The 27,576-nt window shown below is 39.3% G+C and overlaps 1 protein-coding gene across 3 annotated transcripts in view; it reads right to left on the reverse strand.

The window, feature by feature from the left end:
• Positions 1-27,576, reverse strand: part of GABBR2 (gamma-aminobutyric acid type B receptor subunit 2) — a 483,069-nt gene that overhangs the window by 23,440 nt on the left and 432,053 nt on the right. For all 3 annotated transcript variants that reach the window (XM_049830441.1, XM_049830442.1, XM_049830443.1), the window contains exons 14-15: positions 18,024-18,134; positions 4,403-4,627 (exon numbers count right to left, since the gene is read on the reverse strand). In XM_049830441.1, coding sequence (XP_049686398.1) covers positions 4,403-4,627; positions 18,024-18,134 — 336 coding nt within the window. The remainder of the gene's footprint in view (positions 1-4,402; positions 4,628-18,023; positions 18,135-27,576) is intronic.

A 27,576-nucleotide genomic window follows, 5' to 3' on the forward strand; every position in this document is an offset into this window, starting at 1 on the left:
GAAGCTGAGCAAAGGGAAACACCAAGTCCTGCCCTTGGGGAGAAAGAAACCCCAAGCACCTACTCAAACAGGCTGAGGGTGTTTGGCTGGAAAGCAGCATTTCAGTAAAGGCACTGGGGATTGTGATGGACACCAAGTGGAACATGAGCCAGCAGTACCCTGGGCCAATGGAGGTGATCCTTCCTTTTGCTCAGGCCTGGTGAGAGGGCACCTGGAGTGTTGTGTCCAGGTTTGGGCTCCCCGGTACAAGAGAGACATGGGCCTACTGAAGGAAGCCCAGTGAAGGGCCACAAAGATTGAAGAGGATCAGAGCCTTTATGATACAAGCAGAGACTGATGATTGTTTAGCCTTGAGATGGAAGAGATCAGGGGGGACATTATTCATGTGTAGAAATATGTGGTGGGAGAGAGTAAAGAGGATAGAGCCAGACTCTTCTCAGTGGTGCCCAATGAAAGGAAGGGAGGCACAAACTGAAAAAAACGGAAATTTCATTTAAACATCAGGAAAAAACTTTTTCTACTGTGAGTGTGGTCAAACGCTGGTACAGATGCTCAGAGACGTTGCGGAATATTCATCCCTGGAGATAATCAAGACCCAACTGCTCAAGGTCCTGAGTAACCTGCTGTAGCTGAGTCTTCCTAGAGCCCCCTGCCCCTCCTCTCCCTCATTTCTTTGATTCTAATTAGGCTGGCTGTAATGACCAGTGTGTCTAACTCCCAGACCAAAAACTGCATTAAAATGAAGTTAAAGGTGAAGAATGGTAATTACAAGGCTTCTTAAATTAGCAGGCAAAACTGTTACAAGGTAAAAGCTCTGCAATTTGATATGGTCTAAGTTCAAACTGAATATAGGATACAAGTATTGCCATCCATTGACTCATCTTCATCTGGGAGTTTATATCTAAAGACTGGATGTTTTGCCACAAGAACATGTGCTCTAATGAATTTATTCACATGGTGTGGATTAGATGGAAAATTCCATGGGCAATGTGTTTGCTCACACTGTACAAGGGATGAAGTTAGATGGTTTTTCTTCCTTTTTTTCTGGCCATAAAGTCAGTGGAACTTGTGTCTTGCTGCCTCACATCCGTGCAGTTTCAATTTCGACAAAAGAGTCAATGCTGAATATCTACAAAGATTCAGTGCCAAATAGAAAAAAAATGCTACCAACACAGAAAATTAATGTTTTAGTCCTGGCCCCCTAGAACTGATTTTGCCTTGCTGCTGCTCTGCAGGAAACTGGATCAGAATTAATGCGTTAATGCCATTGCAGCCAACAATGGTATGCACTCGGTGGGTGACTAGAAGTGAGCACAGTGTTCTGTCTCAAAAGGGCTGGAGCAGAAAAAATGGAAGGACATGGAAGTTTGATAAACATAGGTAAATATGGGGAAATTACTTCATGAAGAGAGAATACATGTTAGGATTGCTTCTTTTAAAGAAGGGATGAGTATGCTGAAAAATACTACAGACATGTTGGCCCTTAAAAAGATGATTAGACATAGTAGTTAAATTCTAACAGGTAAAATATACATAATGTATGTTTGAATTCTGCAGATCACTTCTACAAGATATCCTTGAACCCAGAAATCTATAATAGTTTTGAAAATGTCTGGACATTTTTTAATCAGATAACAAGAACGTCTGCAGTTACTGTAAGCCAGATGCAGTATAATGGACATCAACATTTGTATTTGAGGATACATTTAAATGGAAAGAGTGATGAACATTTTTTTCTCTCATCTATCTTACCCTACTATGGGATTTTCCTCATGTAATTCTGAGACATTTGGTGCTGAGCAAAATGGCAGTGGATGAGGTGGACATTTAACTGAAGAAGTATAGTAATTGCCATGTTTTAAGTAAATAAGATTACTAGCGCTGACAAGAAGTAAGGGAAAAATATCATGTTTCATTCCCTAGTTTGCCTATGTCGTCGAATAGTTGCCTATTCAGATTCATAAAAGGGCTGTGGGGCAAAATTGAATTCCAGCACTGTTGGCCCAGGAGACTGCTGAAGATTAGTTAAAAGGAATGTGTTTTACTCTGTATGGTGGAGAAGTAGAAGTACTTTCCTGGCCCAGAAACACATTACTGCTCCCATCTGTCTGGCCACAGTTTAATAAATGAAAAAGTGCAATCCTCCAAGTCTTCATTATCATCTCCTGCGCTTGATGAGCCACAGTCTTTAGTATTTCACCAGCGATCTTCCTATGTCACCAAAATTGTACTAATTGACTACACACTTGTTAAGGGGAGAGATTTGGTGCCTGTCTCACGCTGACATCTTACCTAGATGTACAAACTGGGTGGTGTCAGATCTAATTTTCTGCGGAGTCCAGACAGGCTATTGTGAAACCTGTGCTGAAGCAGGTTGCAGGAAAGAGCTCTTGCCAGCCGTCCTGCTGTAACTGTGGCACAGCATGGCGAGAAAAAATGTAGGGCAAAATATACAAGTGCAAGAAGATGTCTCCAGCTGTGAAAACACTCACATGGGCATTGGAAGTGCTGCATTCCAGCTCCTGCTTCAACCTCTTTTTTTTGTACTTTATCCAATGACCATTTTTAATGCAAAATAGCTAAGCATTTGGTAACCTGACAATACATGGAATGAGATGAAGTACTTCATGCTTCAAGTTTGGCTACGGTTCATGTTTGTATTTTGAGTAGAAAGAACTGAGAGGAAAAATGAGGGCAGGGTAATTGGGTTTAAAAGAAGAGCAGAGGAAGGGGTTAAAAAAGGAAACAGAAAAGTCATTTCAGAGCCTGTGGCAGCAGAAAAGAAGGATGGGCAAAGGAGCATGAAAGCAAAGGGGCAGAAGAGCATGTCATAGCATTAATAATATTTTCTCTTTGAAGAGAGTTCTGACATTCTGTGGAGGTATTTTTGGCATCAGAGTTTTAATATGCATTTTCATACAGCTTAACACACTTAAATCTTGCAGTATTTCGAAGCACCCTCCATTGCTGTGCTTGTGAATGTTCCCTTAATTTAGAATGAAGTTGTGATTCTTCCCTAAGATCCAGAATAAAAATATGACTATATATGTCTGTACAGCTTTTTAATATTTGAGAAGTGAATTGCAGATCTTGTAAAAACATCCTGGTTAGTTGGTCCTGGAGAACGAATTACTTTTGCTTTTTTCACAGATCAGAAGTCAGCTTCTATTACTAGTCTGTGCCTCTAATTTCTTTCAGAGGGAACACTTTGAGATAAATTTGTTAACTTGTTCCTTTTACACATATAGTTCTTGGTCCCCCTTTTAGAACCATCACCAGGGATACCACTTAGCACCAGAACCTATTCCCTATAATTTGGTCAATACATTGATTGAACATGGACCAGTAAAGAGTCACAAACTTTTTATCACAACTCATTTGAAGAAGCTAAAAACAGATTCCAGAGGTGAAAAGACCTGCATCTTGGCTCTTGCCTTGCAAATGTTTCAGACATCCAACTGCATATGCATTTGATTTGGGGTGATAAGCTAGGTTTATGCAAATCACTTAAAATGAATACAATTATACATTTTACTTCAAAATTTCAAATACATTCTCCAGAACTTGGGGCTTTGCTGAAGTATGCTTACGTAGAAACAGGTTTTTCTTCATTCGAGATCTGTCATACTCATGTCTAAAGCTTAACTCTGCAAGTGAAATGATCAAGTTCCAGCCCTCTGTGGGTAAGTGTCTTCTCAGTTCTTCCAATAATGCACAACAAACACATCCTCAGAGCCCAAAGGAATAAAAAGAAATGAAAGCATATGCCTCCCAGTCTGTGCCTCACTTAGTCCATTAATATACCCATTAATAAATATATCTTCAGTGTCAGCATTTGCAGGGTACATAGTTTTCCTCTGAAGTACTGATAAAGCCTATTGTACCACCATATTTGAATACTTTAGAGGTTTCAACATAGTTGAACTTAGAGCATGCCCGTGAACTAAAAAGGTCTTACTGTTCTGTAGGTATAGAAGCAGAGATCCTGATTATCTTGCTTAGTGTACATATGAAACGTGGCAGAGTAGTCAACTGGACCTGTCCCTTCTGAATCCCCACTTGTCACCCTTTCCAAAAAGTTCCTAAAATTTGGAAATGGAGACTATTCCATTGAAGTGACAAAAAACAACCTTGTTCCCCCAGTCACAGATTCAGTAAAGATACAGGCATTAGAAACACGTGTATTCACACTTCTGTAACTTTGCATATTCCACTTTCTCCAAAACCTTATGACGTCTTGTTCTTCCTTTCAGGATCCAGAGACAAGAGATTATAGATGGACTTGGTTTAGAATTCACACACATCCCCTGTACTGGAAGAGGCAATAAACCTCTACATATTAAATCACAATTACAAAACAGAAGGAAAAAAATCCAGACCCATGCTAAACAAATTCACCTACCTTAGGTACAAACACAAGGCAGAGAGTAATGGTGCTGCAGAATATTATGACTAAAGCAACAATGCAGAACTGCACATTGGGTTGGTCCCGAGTAAGGAATGAAACAGCAGCACCAATAATGCACATTATCCCCACGTTGTATACACTCATTCCGATGTACTTGCTGTCATTCAAAGCAGGAATGCTGACATTTCGTGTCTCCCAGGCTAGGAAACACCCAAATAACTGAAATGGTAAAAGAAGGAAAAAAGATGATAATTATAAGAAGAATTGGCTGACAACCAGAAAAAGCATTAATTTTAAACTGGTATGTTTTCTAACTTGACAAATATAGGTGATGCTACAATACAGAGATATACACCTACATTTTACCCAATATCTAATTATCTATGTGATTTGTTTTGCTCACTAGGACAGATTCCTGCTCTCACAAGAAAAATGTGAAACTTGGAATTAGTTGCAACGGGAACAAATTTTTCTAAATGATATGGCTATCTTTATTTTATACTTTTAGTAATTTTTAAAGACAGTCCTTCCTGTTTGTTTTCAAGGATTCCAGTAAGGATATAATGTGCATAGTTCTTTTAGCTATTTTTAGGAGCTGTTTTCAATATACTCTTATCAATCCAGTCATTCGTTGTATGATTATCACCTACATTAATAAACAGCAGTGCCAAGATGTGTCCCATGGGAGACAAATATACAATGCAGAAAGTGTCACCCTAGCTGTTCAGACTGCAATTATAATGTCTTTTATTATAGTGGGAGTTGGTAATGGCCTTTCAATTGCAGTTGCCTAATGATTTCTGGCATAAAACATTCTTGTGGCAATTTTTTGTTTGCTTTTTTCTTTGGTGTATTTTTAAGTTTTAGGCCCTTTGTTATTTCCAATATGCTTTTGCAATTCAGCAGGGGAAAGTCTTTAGTGTAAGGAAGCTGCCTTCATCCCTTGAAATTTAATTAGATTTTTCTACAACATGAACTGCTGCAAACGATTATTTTCTTTCTCTTGCATTCCTCAGAGAAATTCTGGCAACACAGTAAGACCATAAATGAACTAGGCAACCCAGCCTACAGACTAGGCAAAGCCTGGTAAAAGTGTATGGTGCCCTGGGAAGAATGGCAGACAGCAGATGGTATTGGAGGGAAGGGAAGGACAGAGAGAGGAGCCATCACTAAGCCCCAAGGCATGGTTTCTGTGTTTTCTAGCTTTTTTTGATCATGCTGCAGGGACGGACAAGAGGGAGAAAGAAAAAAGGTGCACTCCCGTTGTCCTTGGTACCCCTTCTTCAAGACCATCACATTTGTCCACTGCCATGTCACGGAGATAATCTTCTTTTTTATACAACTGCAACCCATGTGGAAATCCAGGAAATTAGAGGTCTATGATGATGCCATTTGGGGATTAATTGCAGTTGCCTAGTAAAAATTTACCTTCTGCTTTTTTCCTGTGGGAAAAAACCATTAAAAAATTCAAAGGCATAGAACCTGGACTAGAAGAACACTGTTGGGTTGTCAGTCAAGCACAAGAGAGTTGGGAACTGGCAGCCTTATGTTTGCTGTACAAACTCACTTTTCCCCTTACGTGCTTTCAATAGTAGTAACAACTGGACATTAATAACTGCAAATTTCCTTGATTATTTGCTTAGTTTTTACCTCCACTAACAATGGCAACGAACCCAACCACTTGTGACTCAGCTGCTTTGCACTCCCCCAGAAACTAGCAGGCTGCAGCCACCTACCTACTCACCCAGGCACTTCAAACCAGGACTTACTGCCGAACTGCCAGCCCTGCCCTCCCGTCGCTGAGCTTGTCTGCTAGCTTATTTCATTCTCTTGCCTACAGCACATATGTTACCCTGCCACGTGTTCGTGAGCAGACCCAGCTGGAAGGCTTTGGCAGATTAGGCATCTACTCTCAGCCCATGGAGTGCGGCAGGTTGGAGGTGCTGCCTAGTCCGGGCAAACCTCTTGCTCGCCCGCTTTCCAGCGCTGCCGTCACTGCCGCAATCCGTATCAAGATACGTAGGCAGGGGTGGCCCTTCCGAGCCACAGCGGCAGCAGTTGCCCTTGCAATCCTTCCCCGAGAGTTCCTCGGCATCAATCCTACCCTGTCCCCTCCACGCGCTCCTGCAGGACATGGTCCTATCCAGGGCACTCCTGTGGCTCCCTGTTGCAGGCCTAGCTCTTCTGTTTTACCCATCGCCTCTAGTAGGACTAGAGCCCACACCTCACCCTGGTCCCTTGCCTCTTCCCCTGCCCTTCCCAGCAGGCTAAGAAGTGCTGCAAGCGGAGCATGGGAGGGAGCTGCTCTTGAGGGGTCAAGGTGTATGTAGGCAGCTCTCTGGAGCAGAGAGGGGTCTCAGAGCCATTCAGGTAGGGCAGCTGAGGTGGGTAAGATGTTTATCGAGCTAGGTAGCTTTGTGCCAGAGAAGTAGCTCATCCCCTAATATGTTTTCAGAGCCCCTCAGGTAACCAAGATGATACTTCCAATAAGGAGGGATGCAGGCAGCGCTCCTCCGCTGTTGGGTCTCGACCTGTGCACAGATGGAGCAGGGCTCTGCAGAAGGGCTTTACGGGCTCTGCAGAAGCAAATTGTCCACTGTATTGACCCGGCTGCACTGGGGATGGACACTGGTGATGACAGCTTTTTTCAGGATACGGACCTATTCCCCCCAGATCCTCCACGGTCTCAGCGGTTCCCTGTCCTACGCTCCCTGCACTCTTGGTGCTGCGGAGCTCAGGTCTGCTGCAAAATTACACTTTGCCAGCCCCTGAACTGACAAACAGGCTGGTCTGGGCTGAGCTGTTTTGAGGGATAGAAGAAATCATTGTGTGTATGTCTAGCTCATGTTTTTAAAGGGATTTCTATCTTATCCTGCTACAATTAATTATTAATGAGATTTTTGGGGTTGTAGGTCATTCCTCACTCTCCCGTACTTCTCCCAGTATGAACAGATTCCCTTCCAAAAGCATTATTCTGGGAATACAGCCAACATACTTAAATGAGGCCAGCACTTATTACAAATAATGGGCATGAATTTATAGCTGAGGCAGTTATAAAGCAATCTAAAATATCAATTATAATGGAAAAAGATCATTTGAACAGTGTTGTGGAGGTTATGGTTTGGCCCATTCTCATTTATAATTGAGAACAGCATGGAAAATGGTTAAGTATCTTCCAGATGAAAGGAAGATATTTATTTATATGGTAACTAAAGGAAGGGAGAGGCTCTTGCAGCAAGTGGGTTTCCTCAGAATGATGCACTATAAATTTGAGAGCATTGTTTTTAATTTTTATTGGCATTTTGGGTAAAATGCTTGCGTCAGGAAGAGAGCTTTCCTTTTCTAAAAGTTACAGCTGATCTTTGAGACTCAAACACGGATAAAAGCTGAGAGTTTTCTGCAGCCTGCCGCCAGGACAGTGGTGATCGCAGAGGTGCTCCCTGTTTGCCGGCTACAGGTGCCTGCAGAGCTCCATGGGGGTTGATAAGATTTCTCTTCTGAGATAGAGCATTCCTGAGGGAACATGACACTTCGCTCTCCCTCCAGATGCTCTCCTTATTGTCCCTGTTCCTGAGGCTCAGCCAATCTGCACAAATGAAAGATTTACTTTTATGACTGCAAAAATCCTGAAAAACCCTAAAATGGCTTGGTTGAGGAATAGGATGCAGACATTGTTAGTGAAAGGTCCAGATTTCTGTGATACCTTGACAAGTTTTGAATATGAAACTTAGGAGCTCCAGTTAAAAAACCAGACTCTTAGTACCCCAGTTCAGCTGCTCTTTAGTCCTGGTACCTAAACCTTAAACATTAATCTTCCCCAGCTACATAAATCACACTTCTCATTATGCTTGGGGGCACCTAAATGTTGAGACCGCTGTGCAGTTTAAGGACTACCTGATATTTAAGGCTGTCTGCTGGGATTTGCAACACAGCCGTCTCTCCTGCTATTGCTCCTGGAGGGCTCAAGCTGGTAAAGGCTTTTCAGAGTGTGTCTACCAGCTTGGACCCCCCCCCAAAATACAGCAGCAGCCATCTTCATTCAAGACAATGATGTTGGTGATGACCATTGCATAGCTTCACCTTTGGACAACATGGCCCAATTCCAAATTTTGCCTGAGATGTACTCTCTAGCCCCAGAGCAGAGGCTGTCTTCAGAAGGAGCTCTCAAACTTCTTTCAGAGCTCTCAGGGTTCATGTAATGAGACACTCACTGTCTTAATTACTTGAGCACTTGCATGGGATGTTAGTTTGGAGCATTTTGATTAAACGGTCTTTAGAGAAGGTGTGCACGAACATATCGGGGTGGAGGTGGGCGGCTCTTAGCAGTGCTAATGTGCTAGATTCAGAGAGGGGTAGGACACATCTGTTCATACCAGCTCGGTTAGGTAGCTCCTTGCTGGCAGTTACAATTCCCATCCTGAAGCTCCTGATGGATCCTGTGCATCACAGTAGGAGTTTGAATAACTCAGGGCTATGCATTCTCCTATAGAAAGCAGTTATCTAAAAGTTGAGGAGCACAATAGTCTACTGTCAAGTCTAATGGTCTAATTTAAGTCCCTTTGGGGATCTCAACCAAAGACACACTGAGAATGCAACTAGGAAGGCTTCCTACATCGTAAGTCATTAACTTAAAGCTTTTTCCCATTTTGGTGTACTAAATACACATCTTGTTGATGTAGAAAGTGTCATAAAATGTTATTTTGGGTTTTCTCTGAAGGTATGGGCTGTACAGGCAAGATTGGTTTGTTTCATCTTTTATTTGAGGGTGGGCAGCTTCCATTTGACACTACACTGATTTAGAGTATTACCTGTGTAGCAGCTGATATGGTGGGTTTAGGCTCTGTTGTCAGTGCATCTAAAAAGGTTGTGAGACAATCATTGTATAAATCTGGGGAAAACAGTATCTGAAGACAACAGGATTATACCACTGTGACTAAAGATAGAATTCTGGTCACTAAAATAAATCTATATTAAAGTTTTAAAGGGATAACAGGACTATGGAGAATACAGTATTTGTGTTCACAGAGTTTAACAGGCAAACTTTATTTTTTAAAAAATCTTGTACTGACTAAATTGTGATAGCTAGGAATATAGTACAAGTGTTTGTAGCTGAAGTATTGGAAAACATTTAACACTGCTTTTCAAAACTCTACTGGCTAACTCATTTTAAATCTTGTTCACCAAAATTACTGCTAAACACAGTAACGATTGCTTACTGATCCACAACATATATTAATACAATCAAGTGTCTAATTTGCTATTGGACTGCATAGATTAGCAGATAAGAGGCAGGAAATTATCTTTCCTCCTATATTCCCTCTTGCCTTGTATTGCCCATAAATTGTTTTGTCTGTATGTTTCATTTCAAAGTCATGTCTGCTTCTACTTTGAACATGGGTTACAAGCAGTATTAGGAAAGAAAATTGTACTGAGGATATCAGAGAAGAGCAGAGAAATACCAGAGGAAAAGTCTCCAATCTTCTTCAGAAGTCACCCTTGCCAATAACTAGAGGGTATGGTTTTGGAAAGATTATATATTGGACCAGGCTGTAGCTTTGCAGCTAATTACTATATTGTAGTAACACTTAACTGAGCTCACTTGTGGATCATAGCCCTGCTGTGCTGCATGAAAGAATGAAAGCAAGCCTTTACTTTAAAGAACTTACATCTGAGGATGGGTTTTTTGGTTTGTTTTTGGTTTTCTGGGTTGTTTGGGTTTTTTTTCTAGCTAGATTACTGGGAGATTTCCCCTCCTGCCACCCCTTAAAACAAACGCAATTCCAGAGTCTGTCCTGTAAAGATCTCTCAGTCTAAAGTTTCTGTGAAGCTGAAATTGTGGGTTTCCCTACTCACATTCATTCGTTAAATCCAGATCATCACAGGCATAGGCACATTTTTATTTCAGTGGAATGTCTGCAGATTTTTTCAGTGAGAATTTTCAAAACTAAAAAAAAAAAGCATTTTGATTTTCAGGTTTTCACTGGAGAATTGGGCAGTAAAAAATACTGAGCAGTTTTCAGGAAGATGCATAGAAAAGTGGTTGGTTTTTTTTAAATTTTAGTTTTTAATCACCAGCACACCAATTAAGATTAGCAAACTGAACAAACTATATCCTTGTAGGTCCTGTACCTTCAGCGTCAGTACAATCTGACATTAAACCACCACTCATTCCCCTGATCTGGTCCAAGTCAGCTGTGTATTTAGTCCATTTTCACAGAGCTGCTCTGGATAGACAGTACTGAAGGGAAACTTAATATTTCGATTGAGCATTAGTATAATAGCTGAATTTTTTTAAATTGCAAGATATTATATTCAGCTATTCAGTTGAAGGGCTTTCTTCGTAAAGGACTTGGCAAAGTCCTTTATGCTGCAGGGCACTTAGTATGGTCCTGCCCAGGGCAAGATGGAAGAGAAGTGGCACTAAGCTATGGAGACAACATGCATCCAGATAAAATTTTCCACTTTATACTCTGGCCTCCTAAATCAACAGGCTAATAAAATATTTTCCCTTCTTTCTGTTCAGACTGTATTTGACTTTTTCTTTTGTGAAAATTCTGCTTCGTCATGAAACACATTATAGTAACTAAGCTGAAACAAATATGCAATTGGTTATTAGCGAATATCCATTTGAAATAGCTTTATATTGTCCCTGGCATAAGATTACCACAGAAAATTCCAACCCTTTAAAATGATCAAACACCTCTGATAAAAACAAGTGTGTGCTGCAATTTAAATCTATTTCTGCTATATAAAAATTGATGCCAAGAGACATGTAAGGGAATACTGCAATATTTCAAGAATTTATTTGATGTTTCCTTGTGGTCATAGCAGTGAAAAATGTATCCTACAAAACCATATGTTTTGGATGCTAAAATACTGTCAATGTTTTATTAAAGATATAAAAAATATCTGGTACCACTATAAACTACCTTCCCCCACCACAAAGCTTCACTATCTTCCTCTCTAATGATTGTAATATGGGACAGATGGGTTGGTGCTAAAGCCACCACAAATATGAGTTGGAATCATGTAAATTAACTGAGAAGGTGGCAGTCCCTTCTTCTGAGTACTCTTTTTCATCATGAAGGGAATTAGGAAAGAATGTAAGTAAATACGTCAAAAATAAAAGGTATTTTCAGAAAATAATTGGGAATTTTAACATAATCTGGAGACTATTCAATTTTTCTACACATCAAATTCATTAATTTGATAAAGAGATCGATTAAGAATAGACATATTGTTGGTATAGTATCATAAGGTAATTGGGAAGGACTTGAGGAAATCATCTAGTGCACCCTCCTGCTCAAAAAGCAGGCTCAGCTGGGAGGTCAGACCAGGATGCTCACAGCTTTATCCAGTCTGGTCTTGAAATCTTCCAAGGATGAAGGCTGATCAGCCTCTCTGGGCAACCTGCTCCACTGCTTCACTTTCCTCAGAACGAGAAAAATTTTCTTTATATCCAGTCTATATTGACTAACTACAGTAAAATGGTAAAAATGAGGAGCGCGTGTTACACCCCCCAGCTCTACTGTTCCTAAGCAGCTCCTGAGCGAGATGGACAGAGAGGGCTTAAGCACCTGAAGCGGTAGCGAGAAGCTACACCCAGCATCCAGCAAGAATGGTCAGGCCATCCTGCAGCGTCATCTGTAGGTGCCCAGTTTTCTGCTTCCGTGCACGCTAACGGCTGCCTGGACTCTGGTCGGGTATTTGCTTACCGGTGCCTGTCCCACGGCCAACCTCTGCGGGCGTTCAGAGAAGAGGCATTTCAGGGCTAGTGAGGACCATGTACCCCGGCCAAGACGCTCTCCCCTCCTGCCCACCAAGGCAAGAGCACCAAGGGCTGACTGAAGACTTTGGGCCACTGGGCACTGACTGCAGCCCAAAGTCTAAACCATGGTGCTCAACTCCTTTTTTGCAAATCTACTTCCAAGTGCATGAAAACGTTGGAAAAGTAATGCTAAGGGATTAGCCGTCAAAGCGAAGGAAGCTATTGGAGAAGGGGGCGGGGGAAGCAACAGGAATATTTAAACAGCGACTGAAAGATGTTTGGGTATGTGCTGTAAATGATCTGCCCTAAACTTCTTAAGTGTAAGTAAGCTTTCCTTACCTTAAAAATTGTTTTGATTGTTGTGGAATTTAAAACAAACAAGCAATAAACCTGGCCGAAGACTAGACAGAATGTAACAAAGGTTAAAAAGATTCATAATAATGAATATGAATTAAAGTTCTAAAATACCTATAGTGGACAGGGAAGTTAAATATATAGTAGAAAATGAATGGCTAGCAGCTTTAACAGAATTCATAAGGATTTCTAAAAATGTCTGTGGAGAAAAAGGAATCCTAATAGTGATACGTTCTGTGGAAGATGAATTCAATAGTAATGATGCATGATAAGGTATGCTTAATGAATATTTTTGTCCTATATTTGTATAGAGATGGAACAACGCATTCACATCTTGCCAAAACAGTGAAATGCAGCTGATCCCAACTGTAAGAGAGCTCTTGAAAACCCTATCAAGACAAGCTGTTGTCTGGAAATTTGCATGCAGGAGTTTTAGTAATTGATTTAGAAGTTGTCTGGACTGCTGGACTTAATTGTTGATATTTATTGGAATTCTGGCAAAGCTCCACTTAAGATATAAAGAGGCCATATGGGAAAAGAGAAATTGGAACATCTTCAGTGATTACAGAGCTATTACGGTAATTTCTATCCTAAGCATGAACTCGGGCAATAAATGACAAAAAAAAAAAAAAGATAGCAATATAACTCAACATGCTATCATTTTTTTTCAGTGAGATTGCAAGACTGAATAGAGATAATCATATTTATGCAGCTTGCTTGGATTTCTCAGTAGTGTTTGTCTTAATACTGCACGGTATTGTTATTTAAAAATAGTATGTTACAAAATCAATACAACAAATTCAAACCGATTGAAATCTAGGTGATAGATCTCAACGTGCAACTATTAATGAGAAGCTATTGAAGAAAAGGATACGCTTCCAAAAACTCCTAACCAAATGCTGTCTTATATTTGTACATTGACTTGAAGGAGGCCATAACTTCATGGCTGAAAATGATGCAGAGGAAGCAAAGGTGGAGAATGGTAAACTATTAATAGATGCCATTTTCATAAAGCAGTAAGATTTTTAGAGAAGTCACAGCAATTTGGCCAAACTCAGGGTAGTTTGCCTAGAAATAAAGGTGTCATGCCATTTTAGAGAAAGAGGGATAACATATATGCAAGACCCACCAAGGTTCAAAGTTTGGAAGTCAGAGCTAGCTTAGTGATTAAGAGAGCCTCAGGAAGCAGAGGATTCTTTCAGACTTGAAATTAAGATTGAACATTACCCTAAAGATATATTTTAGTTGAATTAATACTTTATTTGGATCCATAAATCAATTATGGAGTTGTGCTGTGCAGTATGTCAACTGTAGCGACCAAAACAGAATGCTGGAATATGAATCATTCAAAGGAATTAAATTTCTTATTCTTGGCGACCTTTACCAAATCCCATGATATATATGCATCAGTTTTTCCACCTCCACCATGAAATACAATGTTTGCATCCTTAGCAAGTTTAGCTAAGGACCATACCTTAAAAACAGTGTATCAGAAGTGACCAGTAATACTAGTTACAGCATAAAAAACCCCCTCAGTTAGCACTTATAATGTAAAAGTAGGGTTTGATACACAAAGCAACAGCCAAACTGAAAATATACCTTGGCTTTGAAAACCTGTTTCTCAGTAGCCGAATAACAGGTAACTGTAATAATATGTCAGCAACACAATGAAACTTAAATGTACACCTTGAGTCTAATGTTAATTAAATGCATTATCAAGAAGAAGGGAATCAAACTGTAGACGAGGCTAGTGTGTGTGGTTAATAAGCAAAGTGCTCTATAGAAGTGGAATCCATCCTTAACATGGTATTTTCCTAGCTGAGATTAGAAAAATAATTCATACCCCTCAGGAAGATGTTCATGCACTCACTAATAATGCACCCCTGGCAAGTTTAAGATTGTGTGATTTCTATCATCCTTTGGAATATCTGAAATACAGGTACTTTTCAACCATGTCTACATCATCAGAAGTCAAAAGCTAGACATACTGCAACTGATGGTCACCATGTACACACAGACAGACCTTGAACTTGTATGTAGCCTTTTAGGAGCTGAACCTGAGATGGGGAAAAACTGAGTTCTGAATATCTGGTGGGACTTGGCCAGGGTCAGTAAGAAGACTAACACTATAACTAAGCCAAGATTTAGGATGGTCATCTTCCTATTATTCTCTTGTCACCAGTCCTGAGGAATCTGAATCCAATAACTGAGAAGCCTTCATGAAGTTAGCAAGCATTTCCTCATATCCCTTCGAAGGCAATCGAAGAATCGTGAATCTGACTTTTAATGTTTGCTTACTTTAATATGGAAGGAACCTGTGCATCCTGGCGAGTAATGCCTTCCTTTTTTTTTCCTTGGCTTGCCTTCCCGGCCCTTTCCTGCCCTTCTGTGCTTTACCCTACCCCAAGTGATTTATTCACTGCATCAGTGCGTTTAAGTCATCAGAACGGACAGTATTGCTTTATATCTTCAAGCCAAAAAAGAAAAAATACTTTTTTAGGTTAACTCAATTTTTTGTATTCTCATTTTGAGACAACAAGAGGTCACTGTAAATAATTTTCGCCTGAGTGAATCATTAAGTCATTTCACCATAAATATTGCATTGTACTGTAATTAGCAATACTAGCTCTTTAAATGTTAAATTAGAGATAAGTATTTTGTTATTACCAACTGCAGAATTTTATATTAGATAAAAGTTCATAAAATCATACAGCAGCATGAGAGGTTCTGGTTTGTGTTCTAAATGCAAAGTATGTGTGGGGTACAGAAACATCTTTGGTTATGAGATAAAATGCATCAATCCTGTTGTCCTCATATAACTCACCATAGCAATTATTTAAGTGATTCTGAAGAGTATCTTCCTTTTCATATGTAGCGATTTGTGTGATAAAAGGGCACTGGAGTAATAAAAAGTGTATGTTTTACTGGTGGTTATGAAACAGTGTGTGCCTGAAATAAGTATAGTGAGTAATGCCAAATAGCATTTGCAAAACTTAAACAAATTGAGTCACATATCTTGTAGAAAACAGCCCAACATAGGTGCCAACAAACCAATCTAGGGCAAAGGACTAGTGAGAACTAGCAGCTTGATTACTATGCAGCACGACTCAAACTTGAAAGAAACTTCAAAGAAAATTACCTGAGAATGTATTTTTAAAATATGTTATTTTTCCTCTTTAATTTTTAATTGAAAACATTATTGAAGTTATTTTTGCAAAAAGCCCCCACCATTTATTTGAATCTTTCAATATTTTTAAAGGAATTTTAATTTGATTTGTTCATTTACACTGCTTTTAGTAAACCAAACATATTTACTTGTTACTTTTCAAACAGAACCACAGAGAAAAATGTCTTAAGCACTTGTATAAGGAACACTGGCAAATTCTACCTGGAAGAACATGATCTGTTCAAAATTTCTATACATGGAGATTGGAAATTAACAGAAGTATGGAAAATATTGTTCCATTTAATAAATTATCTAAGAAACATCTTGTAAAATTAAATTTGCAAAGTGAAAACTACTTTCCCAAGTGAAGAGTAGTAATTTATTGACAGATATGTCAAACCAGTAATAAAGTAATATACTAGAAAAGGGATGAAAAGTTAAGAACTTCATCCCTGAAGATAAATAAATGACCTAACAGATACAAACCAGCATTACACAGAATGAAAATGTTGCAATAAAGTTAAATACCTTGTCAGCAACTGGGTACTAAAGCCACGCTTTCCAATTTAGCAGTATCTCTTTGCAAGATTTGGCTTAAAACAGAGACAAAATCAGAAACTGGCACTATGCAGCTTAGGAAGAATCAAACAAAGAAGACAAGTAGGAATTTCAGAAGCTCCCAGCTCCCCGTGGGGGCTTGCAGACGAGCCCTGCAGATGGGTGCAGGGGCTCTAGCAGCCTGAAGGAGCCCTTGCTCCCTTTTACTTGCAGCCAGCTGTTTTGAGCTGGACTGGTTCATCGGTCTGCAAAGAAGCTCCACATGCGATGTACTGGCACAATTTTGGGTGGTGTGCTGTGTTTTTACATAAAACATGATTTTTTTTTTTTATGCCACTGGACAGTTATATCTTACTGTCAAACTGTGGCCCCAGTGCTGGTCAGTGTCACAGCTCCTAACTGCTGCCGTCCTTGCCTTCAAAACACAAATCCCTCGATGCTGTGCTACGTACTGAGATTACTGTGAATCCAGAGCTACTCGGAGCTGAGATGTGGAATCTCTCCTAATTCTTGATCCCTTTGGGGGGAATCAAGTACGTCCTAGCTCTTGATTTCACAGCCTGCTTGGACTTTCTCTGAAAAATAGGCATCTACAGCTAAAGTTGCTTTTTTTTTTTTTTTTTTTTTTTTTTTTTCCCAAATGGGGAAGTGGGAAGGTTTCCTTTTGGCTACTAGCTCCAGAATGAGAGACACCCAAGAACTGGAGACACTCGGTGCTAGTGCCTTCTCTGCCTGAAGGCACTCACCAGCACACCAGCCTGACCACAAAGTTACTGACTGTTTAGAATTTAAAAAAAAAAAAAAAAAAAAAAAAAAAAAAAGAGCCCTTATCCCTTCCTTTTGAACTCCATATCACGTATTTAAAGGTCTTGCAGCCTGAAAAAAATCAGTGTGAAAAGCAGCACGGCTCTGCAGCCCAGCACAGCAGGCATTTGCTGTGGAGAGGGTACTCTGGGCACCAGCATCTCCGTCTCCACCGCTTGCCCCAGGGCAGCAGCACCAACCACCCCTGACCCCCTCCTTCATAGGTGTCCTAATGAACAGGCATGATACGAACCCACAGAACAGATTGAACCCTTCAGGCAGTGTAGAGTAATGTTTATCTAGGTTTAGGATCCAGATGGGGCTCAGCTCAAGACAGGTGATCAGCTGGTCAGTACTGTCAAAATCAGATGTTTTTAAAACCTTCAGGCTTAGGAGCTTTTAATCACTAATAGTCACCGTTACAGGGTTTGGGGATTTTTTTTGAAACTGTCAATGCTCAGGATTCATGGTTCCTGAGGTCCATTTTAGTAATGAAATCTTTTTGTGGAGATGGGCCTCAGTGACAAAAGGGTTATTTTGATTCAGGCTCCAGATTAATCTTGCGTCTCCTGCGACTGCTCCTGAAGGACATTTGCAACTCAGAGGCAAACATCTAGAATAACCTAGTCCCACCTTTTTGGAGAACCTAAAGGAATTCAGATGATCAGGCTTCTTTATTTACAGAATTGTCTCATTCATAGACCCATCTTTTCACTATGGAATTTCTTGGTTTGCGGTGTATCTATAGTATTCAGCTTAAGTGCTATTAATGTCTTATTTATTTTACGTATGCATATATCCACATACCACCACCTAATGAACTTTAGAACAGATCCAATTACAAAAGATGTATTCACGGAAGTTTTAACTCTGTCCCAGCCATTTGGAAAGCAAATATAATTCAGTTCATGCCTATCAGTAATTAGAAGCTGCAGTCGGTATTGTGTAGAACAAGCAATGCTTACCATCAGCAGCCCTTTATAAGCGTAGACAATCCCAAGCCAAATTGTCATGTGAGTGTTTTCGCAGTGCTCCAAGATTGGTCGGATGGAGATATCTCTGCCCGCAGGGTCCGGCTGCAAAAATAAAAGGTGAAATATGTGGATTCAGATTTCATTCGTATTCATTTGTACCACCTCAGAGGTACTTAAATCTACCCTCAGTAGATTGAGGATGGGTAGAATGCAGAGTATTTAAAGTAACTTGCGATGACTGCAGACCCATGAACCTGCAAAGTGATACAGTGAAAAGTAAAGATCTGAGGGAAAAAACTGCATGATAGCTACCACCAGGTGAGGTCACCTCTACTGCAAACCAGAAAGAAAATGTCTGAAGTCACTCTGTCTTTAACAGTGTCAGTCACATTTATCAGCTTTAGGACATCTAATTTTTCTACAAGGCAAACCAGCTTGAATGCACAGGCATGAGAAGAAATGTACTTAAAGTCATCCTTCCTTTCACCTGCAGTTTCTTGTGTCACTGGCAAATGGCTGATACACAATGTATGAAGCAATGGTGTTTTTTCATTGATAACCATGAGCTAAATCAAAGGCCATTTACTATGGAAACTACAGCAGCAAAAAATGTCCTTTAGAGCAAGTGAACGTCTACACAAAATTTAATACTGCTGGAAGCTTTGTAGCTTTCCATTTATTTTGAAAAGGAGATTGTATGAGAGTGCAGAATCAAGAGTGCTTGCAGACTATCAGGACTGTTTGTGTGAGGGAGAAGTTACAATTAAGACTCAGAGAAACCTGCAAGAACCACCCCCCACCTCCTTGGCCTTTAATCTTTTAAAACAGGAGAAAAAACAGTTGACACAAAGAGCAAACGGGTACTAGCTACTATGCTGCCTACAATTAGAATATATATTAGGGTCTGGTCAAACTGCTTTTTATGGTGTCCATTGATAAGAACACAAGGTGCTTCTTGTATGTGATTCTAAGAGATCCTGTTTTAGTTAGATACTGCAGATTACTCCTGGTGGCTATTCTGAGCTGTGTGTACCTACAATCTGTTTTGCTTTACAGAAAACACTGAAATACTGAAAGCTATTTTTCCTTTCTACTTTGAAACAGCAGATCTGAGCTTCAGCTAAACTAAGATCAACCCAGACACAACATTCTGCACCTGGTTGTCCCAGTGGGCTTTGCAATTTCCCTTTTTGATGAATAACACATGTAAAATGTCTCATGCAGAAGTATAGTGATTAATATGAGATAAGGACAAATCACGTTTTTACCAACTGAAACGTAGAATTGTATGTGGAAGGACTTTAGAGAGATCTGAGTAATTTCCTAAAGCTTATTCTTGCTGCATCTGATGGTGGTATGAATTTTGCTATGGATTTCAGTGGCCACAGCATTAATCCACAACTCAGTTCCTTCCATCAGTCTTTTTTTACGTGAGGCATTGCCCCTGACCTCATACGCTGTAAAAAATTAATGTAACAAATAAGGAGGTAGATGTGGGGGGGACGGACACACTCACACAACGACACATGTGACACCAAACAACCTTGTGCAAAGCACTGCACAGTCAAAGGATTCACGATTTTATTTGCAAATCCTGCAGGAGACAAGACATCAACATTTAAAACCTTTTCCTATCCTGGACTTCTCTAGAAACCCTGAAGAGGAGAATAAAGATCTTGAAAAAAAAGGTGTCCTAAAATAAGATAAGATAAAAACCAAGAAGGCAATATTAACTCTCCCAGAGAGCTTATGACTCCACCCTAATGGTTGCTGATGGCAAGCAAAGAACCATTAGCTGAAAAATTGAAATGACTGCAAACATTAAGTGGCATCACAGCATTTAAGATGCTACGAATGTTTGTCTGGGGATCAGCTGAACTACCTCATTCTCCCCCATCAATGACAAAAGCCCAATGGTAAAACTTAGGTGCACAGAAGAGAAAGTACCCTTTAATGTCAAAGTTACAACCTGCTATGTTCAACATAATTTTTGACTAGTACAAAGTAAAGTTCACATGACAAATCATTCAAATATAGCCCTGAATGTGTAACCGATGTGGGAACAGGACTGTACTACAGAGACATTTTTCAGAAATTCTAAACTACATCTGAGCCTGCTATAAAGATACTTTTTTTTTTTTCCATCTTTTGAGTTACAGTATGCCAACAGTTGCATCCCTCATGGTCTGGAATTATGGAAGTTACGTAAAACTTAAGCTTGTGGTCATCTGAATGTCTTTTTTTTTTTTTTCTTCCCTTCACACCAGGGAGTCAGCACAGGACTGTCTCTTCATTTCCCCAGCTCTACATTCTTTCTGCCATGTGTTCCCTCTATTTCAGTTTTGTACTTTTGTGAAACAAGAAAGTTTATAAATAATGTAGACTTCCACTTGGTGCAATGGACAATGTCATGTGGTTTATTTCCCTTGTTCCTGGACTGAAACCTCTACTCAATCTGAAGGATTCCACCACTATTAACCAACTATGAGTAATAGGAATTAGTCCTTATTTTGAAGAATATTACTGAAGTGAGAAGTCCTGTTTGGTCAGTGGCAGATTATATTTTTATTTTCACAATGCGGTTATTCTCTGATGCAAATTTGCTTCAAAATTGTTTTCACATACTATTAGAGAGAAAGAGGTTGCATCATTTCCTTAGCAGGAAGATTGCCAGATTTTATAAGGCAATGATAGTTTAAAAGTTATGTTAATTAAATAAAATAGTGTATTCAGATTTTCTATGTGAGACAAGAAAATCTTGTGAAGTGCTCTAGGGGGAGCAGGAAAAGAGAGAAAACTGATTGCAGCATCAGCAAAAGTGTAGATGGGGCAGCACTTCTTTCAAAGGACTTTCCAGATCTGCAAGGTGGCAGTATTTTAAACAAAAATTTGCTGATATCTTGTGCATGCGGAGTTAAGCGTTGGCAGGTAGCAGTAATTTTACAGTGAACTGATTTTGCTGATTACTTATGGCTACTGCAGAATGACATTCCTGGTTTACTGCTTTTAATTTGCCATTCTGTTTCTTCACAGATTTTGAATGAATTAACTAATCATAGCAAAAAGCTGGGTTAAAAAAACATATGATATTTTCTGATGTCAAAGGAATTTTTAAAAACTCTACAATTACAGCTGAATGGAGCACTTCACTGACCTCTCTAATCATCCACCATTTGTGCACTTTGTTACTGCTTTAGAGAGGATGACAACATAAATGCTACCAGTGATTATGTATGTACTGGAAATTTGCCCTTTCCTTTTATAGAAAACAATCTAAATGCCCTTCAGATGTCATTCTCAAAAGCCTGAAGACCTCCTATCCTGTGATTAGGCTGAAGCTTTCCTACCTCTTCTGAAACCTAATAAGGTTTCTGACATTGACATCAATTTCTGGAGTGTTTTCAGCAGTTGAACATAAACAGTTCAATCTGTTCACTTCATACAGGAGTTGTGTATCATCACCAGTGAAATCCTTGTTTTACATGAGATCTGCTAGGTCTAGAAAGCAACCCAAACCAGTAAAAAGATTACCTACAGAATGTTTATATCCCCTCTCTGTGCATGTTCAAATTATTATTAGTCAATTTGGTAGCTTTGTCGCCTTTTCATTTTCTTTGCTCCTCAGTCTGCTGGTGGGCTGGCAGATCCTCCTCGTAGTAGGTGAGCGATGCCTTAGGTGGGTACTGCCAGAGGGAGGAGTGAAGCTTAAAACCACCTTGAACCAGCAGGAAAATTTGCAGGAGGGACCCTGGCAGGGGCGATGACAGAGACCATCGAGTGCCTCCTGCCTTCCTACGCCTCCTCCGAATAACTGAGCAGCAAGGAGACTCTTGGTTCCTGCACCTTTTTTATGGTTTGCAATACAAAACTACAGGCTCGGATTAAGCTGCTTTCCAGAGTGGCCCGTGTTAGGGAAGCAGAAAGGCTGTGCTTCAAGTGCAAGTGCAGTTTTTGTTGAACAATTATCTGCAATTCCTTTAAGGGTCTGGCTCCACTTGAGTAAACAAATGCATACAATGTAATGGACAGCTTTCCTTGTCTCGGGCTAAGGTGTGGGACGATGGGGCAAATCACCCCGAGGCACCTGTGCCTTCTGGGCAGCATGTTATTTGATCCATATAAAGACAGCTCTCATCTCCTTTTTTTCGTCTCTAACTACAATTTCTTAGTTGCTATTATACTAGCCAAATCCCTTTGGAAAAGACCCCATGCAGTGGGGAGATATTTGTACGACGATTAATGTATCGTTGACTTATTTTACGTCTTTATTGCCATTCCTTCTCTACAGCTCCACACAGGTCTTAAAAAAAGGAGAAAGGGTCCATGTTCCACGAGGCATTTCATCCAGCAAATGTCTGTGAAGAACAGACTGGGCCACCACACAGTATCCAAAAGTCCTTGACCTTCCTAAGGTGGTACTTGTAGGTGGTCACCTTTTCAGGTCCCGTTGCCAGAACACCAGATGATCCTTATTTACAGAGTTGTGGTGCTGCTCTGTAACACAGCTCACAGGTGGACAATCTCAGCAAGATTTCTAAGAAACTTTGCAGCAGATTTCCAGTGTGACATTTTGTCATTTCTGCAGCTGCGGTTTCATCGGTGAAAAAAACAGAACGTTAGGCCTCAGTCTTTTCCAAAGACGGATATGAAACATAAGGTAAATAGTTGCAGCTTCAGTTTACTAGGTTTAAAATAAACTGTGCGGTTCCCATATTATAGGAAAATACAGGACCGTACTCTTCTGTCACACTGTTAAAATGGTCTTAATATACCATCCCACTCTCTGTTTTATCTTCCCTTTAAATGGCTTCCATCTAACTGGCATAATGACTGTATACTATCGCTAGTCTGCAGCATGAATTAGACAACTCTGGCATTTTTAATTTGGCACATTTAACAGTCATATGGAGCTCAAATGTGATTCCTTATCTGAAAACCCAGACTTTGCTAAATTACAAGATCATCCTTACTTTTAAAATTCTTTTTTTTTTTCAAGGATAACTATAGTTAGTTTATACTATAAATTCTGTAAGAAATTAAATTTACTTGCAAGTTGTAACAGGCCCTCCTCTGTGCTAAACTGCATATCCGAATAGAAAGGTATTCCACAAAAGGGTTTAAACAGTTTTCACGTGCAGTATATCATAGCCAGGCTCTCAATTACTGATGAAAAGAGAAAAAGAAAGATCAGAAGCTGTCTACTTTTCAATTACTTAATAATTTGATGCATTTTTAGAGAAAAAACAACTGTGATATGAAAAAAAGATCTGTCGGGAAACGGATCCCTTTTTTTCCATATGTTTATTGCTTTGTGTGGTCATACCGTCCATGAATACAAAATGGCAGATGCAATACCAAGCTGGGTTAGCTCACTTGGAATGTCTTCCAATTAAAAATTTGGTAGGCAACCCAGAATAAAAGCTTGCTTGTCTTTGTTCATATCTGAGCTTGGGTTTAGATGCATTATGAATTACATTGTATGTTGTATAGTAGCTCAGCCGAGTACAAAACTGTTACTGGATTCTTGCAGTCCAGTGACCAATTTAATTTCTCTTCAAGGTTAATTGAGAAGTTTCATCATTTCTGTAATAGTCTACTGATCCAGGAGAGTGATTGATTTAAAGACTTTTTCTTCACATATTTTCTTTGATTCAGAGTCATGGGATAATTTGATCATGGAACAGAAAATCACCTTTTAATAGGTAAGCACGGTACTATTTCATATAGTAAGAGCTGTTTTCCAGTATGGAAATGCAGGATTCTGTTAGTAAAAGTAGGCTTTCAACTAAATAACTATCCTTACACCTGGCCACTCCATGACTGCTGCCAGAGAAATGAGAAACATGATTCTTCTGACTTGAGGAGAAGGTAAAAGTCCAAGGTTCTGAGCAACCACAATGCCCATGGCATCCAGTGTGCACATTTGATGTTCTCTCATGCAGGCCCCAAGGAGAAAATTATTTTAGATTTGAATTTAGATTTGCTTTTTTTCAAATTGTTTAAATAATGTTATTTATATTTGTAAAAACATTTACAGTTGATGATTTATGAATACACAACTGCAGCAAGATAGAATGCTATATCAGTTCCCATCTGAATAGAAAAACTTCTCATAAGGATCAAAAGTTTAGGAATGTTACTTTTTTTAATCTGAGGTGAAAGACAAAATTTTATTTCATGACATAGTTACAACTGCTTCAGTCCCCAATCTGTGGATTTACTTAGTTTGTACCAGAATAACGGATTAATGCTCATGGCACTATTGGAAAGGGAGCTGTTACCTCATTTCTGTAGATGAGGAGGAGTAGTCATATGAAGGTTAGGCAAACTGCCTAGGAAATCTGAGAGGAATTCAGCCTATTCTGCTTTACTTTTTTGAGTTAGAAAAAAAATATTCCTTTCTGATAACTCTGATTGATATAAAAATTGTCACTCCAGTTTTTATTGCTCCAGAGAGAGCAGCAGTTTTCTACAGTAAATTTCTAATTAGAAATTAAAATTAGGAATTTCTAAAATTCTAATTCTAATTAGAAATTTTAATTAGAAATTTACAGGAAAAATGTTGAAAAATTTCTCTATCTGAATCTTTTTTTCTTTGGAAAAGGATCAATTTCAATAAATTTAATGACTTGAAATCATATTTAAAACCAGTTTTGCAATTCTTTATGATGTCCCCCTGCAAAGTTTTTTAAAATGAAAATGTGTGATTTTTAGATTGTAACTAACTTTTAAACCAGTATTTCTTTATATGAATTATACAGATTAAAAATAAATTACTGGCATTTCAAATGGATGCAAACAACAACAACAAAAAATTGGCTCTGTGTTTTGTGAAAGTTTTAGAAAAATTAAGTTTATCCTAGTTTGAAACAGAGAAGATTCCAGCCACTTCAAATACGTTAATGAATGAGGCTAAGGATTGCTTTTGAAGTTTCCAGTGGTTTCACAGTGGTGGTGAGTACTGCAGCAATGCAGTATAGCAGTGTTATTCCCAAACCCACAACAGGAGTGGCTTGGTGGAGTTCTCCAGAGGAGGATTTGCACAGAGCTGTGGTAGGAAGTGTTTCAGGATGGAAGGTTTCTCATGTAGATCTGAATACACACCCCCTGTCCCTGTGACGTGAATTAAAGGATATCTTTAGGTTATCCAGGGTGATTACAGGGTATTTTTTGCTTCATTCATGTTCTTGTTATACTGAAATTCAGCTACCCACCCCACCTTGGTCAATGGACTGGACTTAAGCATTATCTGGCTTCACAAAAACTTTGAAATTTAAACTCTTCTAACAATTCAGAAAAAATCCTGTTTACATTGTAACTCCTAACAAAATCTTCATTCCAAGTGGCATTTTAGCAGAGCATACACATGGGACAGCACTTCTGGAATGGTGGGCTAGCTAGAAATCATCACACGATGAAATGACATTTGCTGGAATACAAACATATATATCCCTATTTTTTTACCTGGTCACTTTTTTCAATTTGGTTTTCTAAAACACACAAAAAATGTACCATTTAAACCAAGGAAAAAAGTATTAACACATTTTGGGGCTTCAAGGGTATTAATGTAGATATTTTACATCACTCAACTTGCTACAAACACAGAATCCAGGTCTAACTTTACAAGTGGATGGAAGCAAAGAAAGACACACAGAAAAAAAAGAAAACATCTTAGAGATAACCACTGTAATTCCTACTACCCCAAAACAATAAGGTCTCGTAATACAGTCACAGTGATAGTCACAGTGTAATATCTTTAAAACAAACCTACTTTCTAGCTCCCCATCTCTCTTGTACAAATAATTCCATAAAGCAGTAAACATACATACTGTAAGTTAGTGTGATTGAAAGATGATAAAATGCCAGAAGAGTTATTTATAAGCTCTTGTATTGTGAATGTGTCCATACGTTTACTTGTAAAGAAAATCTCTCAGCAGCATTATTTATAACATCACTTTACTTAATGATTTTTGTTTTGCTGTTCTGGTGCTTCATTTTTATTTAAATGAAACTGATTTTTGAGAGCCAAAAGGTTCCCAGAGATTTCTTGGTGTTTTTATTACTATCATCCCCTAATCCAAGCAGTTTCATTTATTTGCATTAACGTAAAATACAAAATAATAGATTAGACTGAGGAAAGAAACCCCTGTGATCCCTGCAAACAAAAAAGGTAAAAATGCTCTTGTATCCTGAAGTGTTTGAAACAACTGTGACTAAGTCTTCCCACTCTGCACTCAGCAATCTCTTCGGTAGAAATTTTACATCATATTATTTCCTTGGAGAATGTTGCCCCAATTACATATCTAGGGACTGCATAATGAAACGTTTCTGTGTATGTGCATGGAGGCAGCGGGACAAAAGTGTTACAAAGCCTTAATAAAGCATTCTCTGCAGTAGAACGTTTGTTTTTCTTTGAAGGGAGGGCAAAAGGCCAAGCTATGTAAGAAAAGCAGGTTAGAGGAATGAAGACCTTTGTTACTACCCAGGCCCTCCTGCATTGCACAGATTCTTCCAGAAACGTGCACTTCTTGGTATCAGCTTCACCACCTGAGGAAGACTATATTCCCCTCCATTTCTGTGAAGCTGCCCAGACTTGTGGCTGACAAGCTGGACGTGCAGTTGCTTCTAGGTTTTTTTTCTTTTCCTAACTAGATTTCCTGCTATGCTGGAGACCATGCCAGTCACTCTTCTTGGTTGCTTTAGCAATTCAATACCTCCTTGCTTACGGTAATGGAAACAGACAGCGTTAATGTGGAAGGATGGCAAACGCATGAGGGAGAACAGTTAGAGCAAAAATGCAGAGGACAGCCGTAGACAAACCGTTAGGGTGGCCCCAGCAGGAACCAAGATAGAGGCTTTTTTTGCACATAATTTTCTAGCAGGTTGGCTTTGAGTTGTAAGCAAGGCTATGACTTCTCGTTCTTTCTGTGGCACTTAGAGAAACAGGATTTAGCACTTTTCTGGTAAATAAGCCAGATTTGCACCCAATAGATAACAGAATCTATCATTGGTTGCTCCTCCCAACAAGAAAAACTCTCAGGTTCTCAATTATGCCCAGCTATTTGGGCCAAGGAAGCCAATAATCTCACCTCTGTAATTGTCTTATATTTTCTGTTTAGTGCTATAATTCCTTTGATTTATGGATTCTGACAAGATTTCTTACTATGCCTATTTGCATTGCAGTGACAACAACAAATGGACGCTGTCTTCATGCAGAAAGTGAAGAATTCATTCCTTAAGAGGATTTAAAAACATACATATGAGGGGTGGGAGAAGAGAGAAGCATAACGTAGAATTGCATGACATTTTCAGAGGTAAATATCAGTAGAGACCACTGTCCCCCTATGCAAGCACTGTGGCAAATAAAAAGGATTACTTCTCAACTTGAAGGACATTTTAATTTCCTCACCTGTTATTTTATACTCTCCAAAATGGTTAGATGATGGTCCATCAATGCACTACTGGAGGATTTTGTTGCTAAATTTCTGACTGTGCTAAGACATAATTCAGAAACTGTTGTATTAAGTGGAGGTCTTTGTTTTCA

This window comes from Accipiter gentilis, chromosome 27 (genome assembly GCF_929443795.1).
Source record: "Accipiter gentilis chromosome 27, bAccGen1.1, whole genome shotgun sequence".
Taxonomy (NCBI): domain Eukaryota; kingdom Metazoa; phylum Chordata; class Aves; order Accipitriformes; family Accipitridae; genus Astur; species Astur gentilis.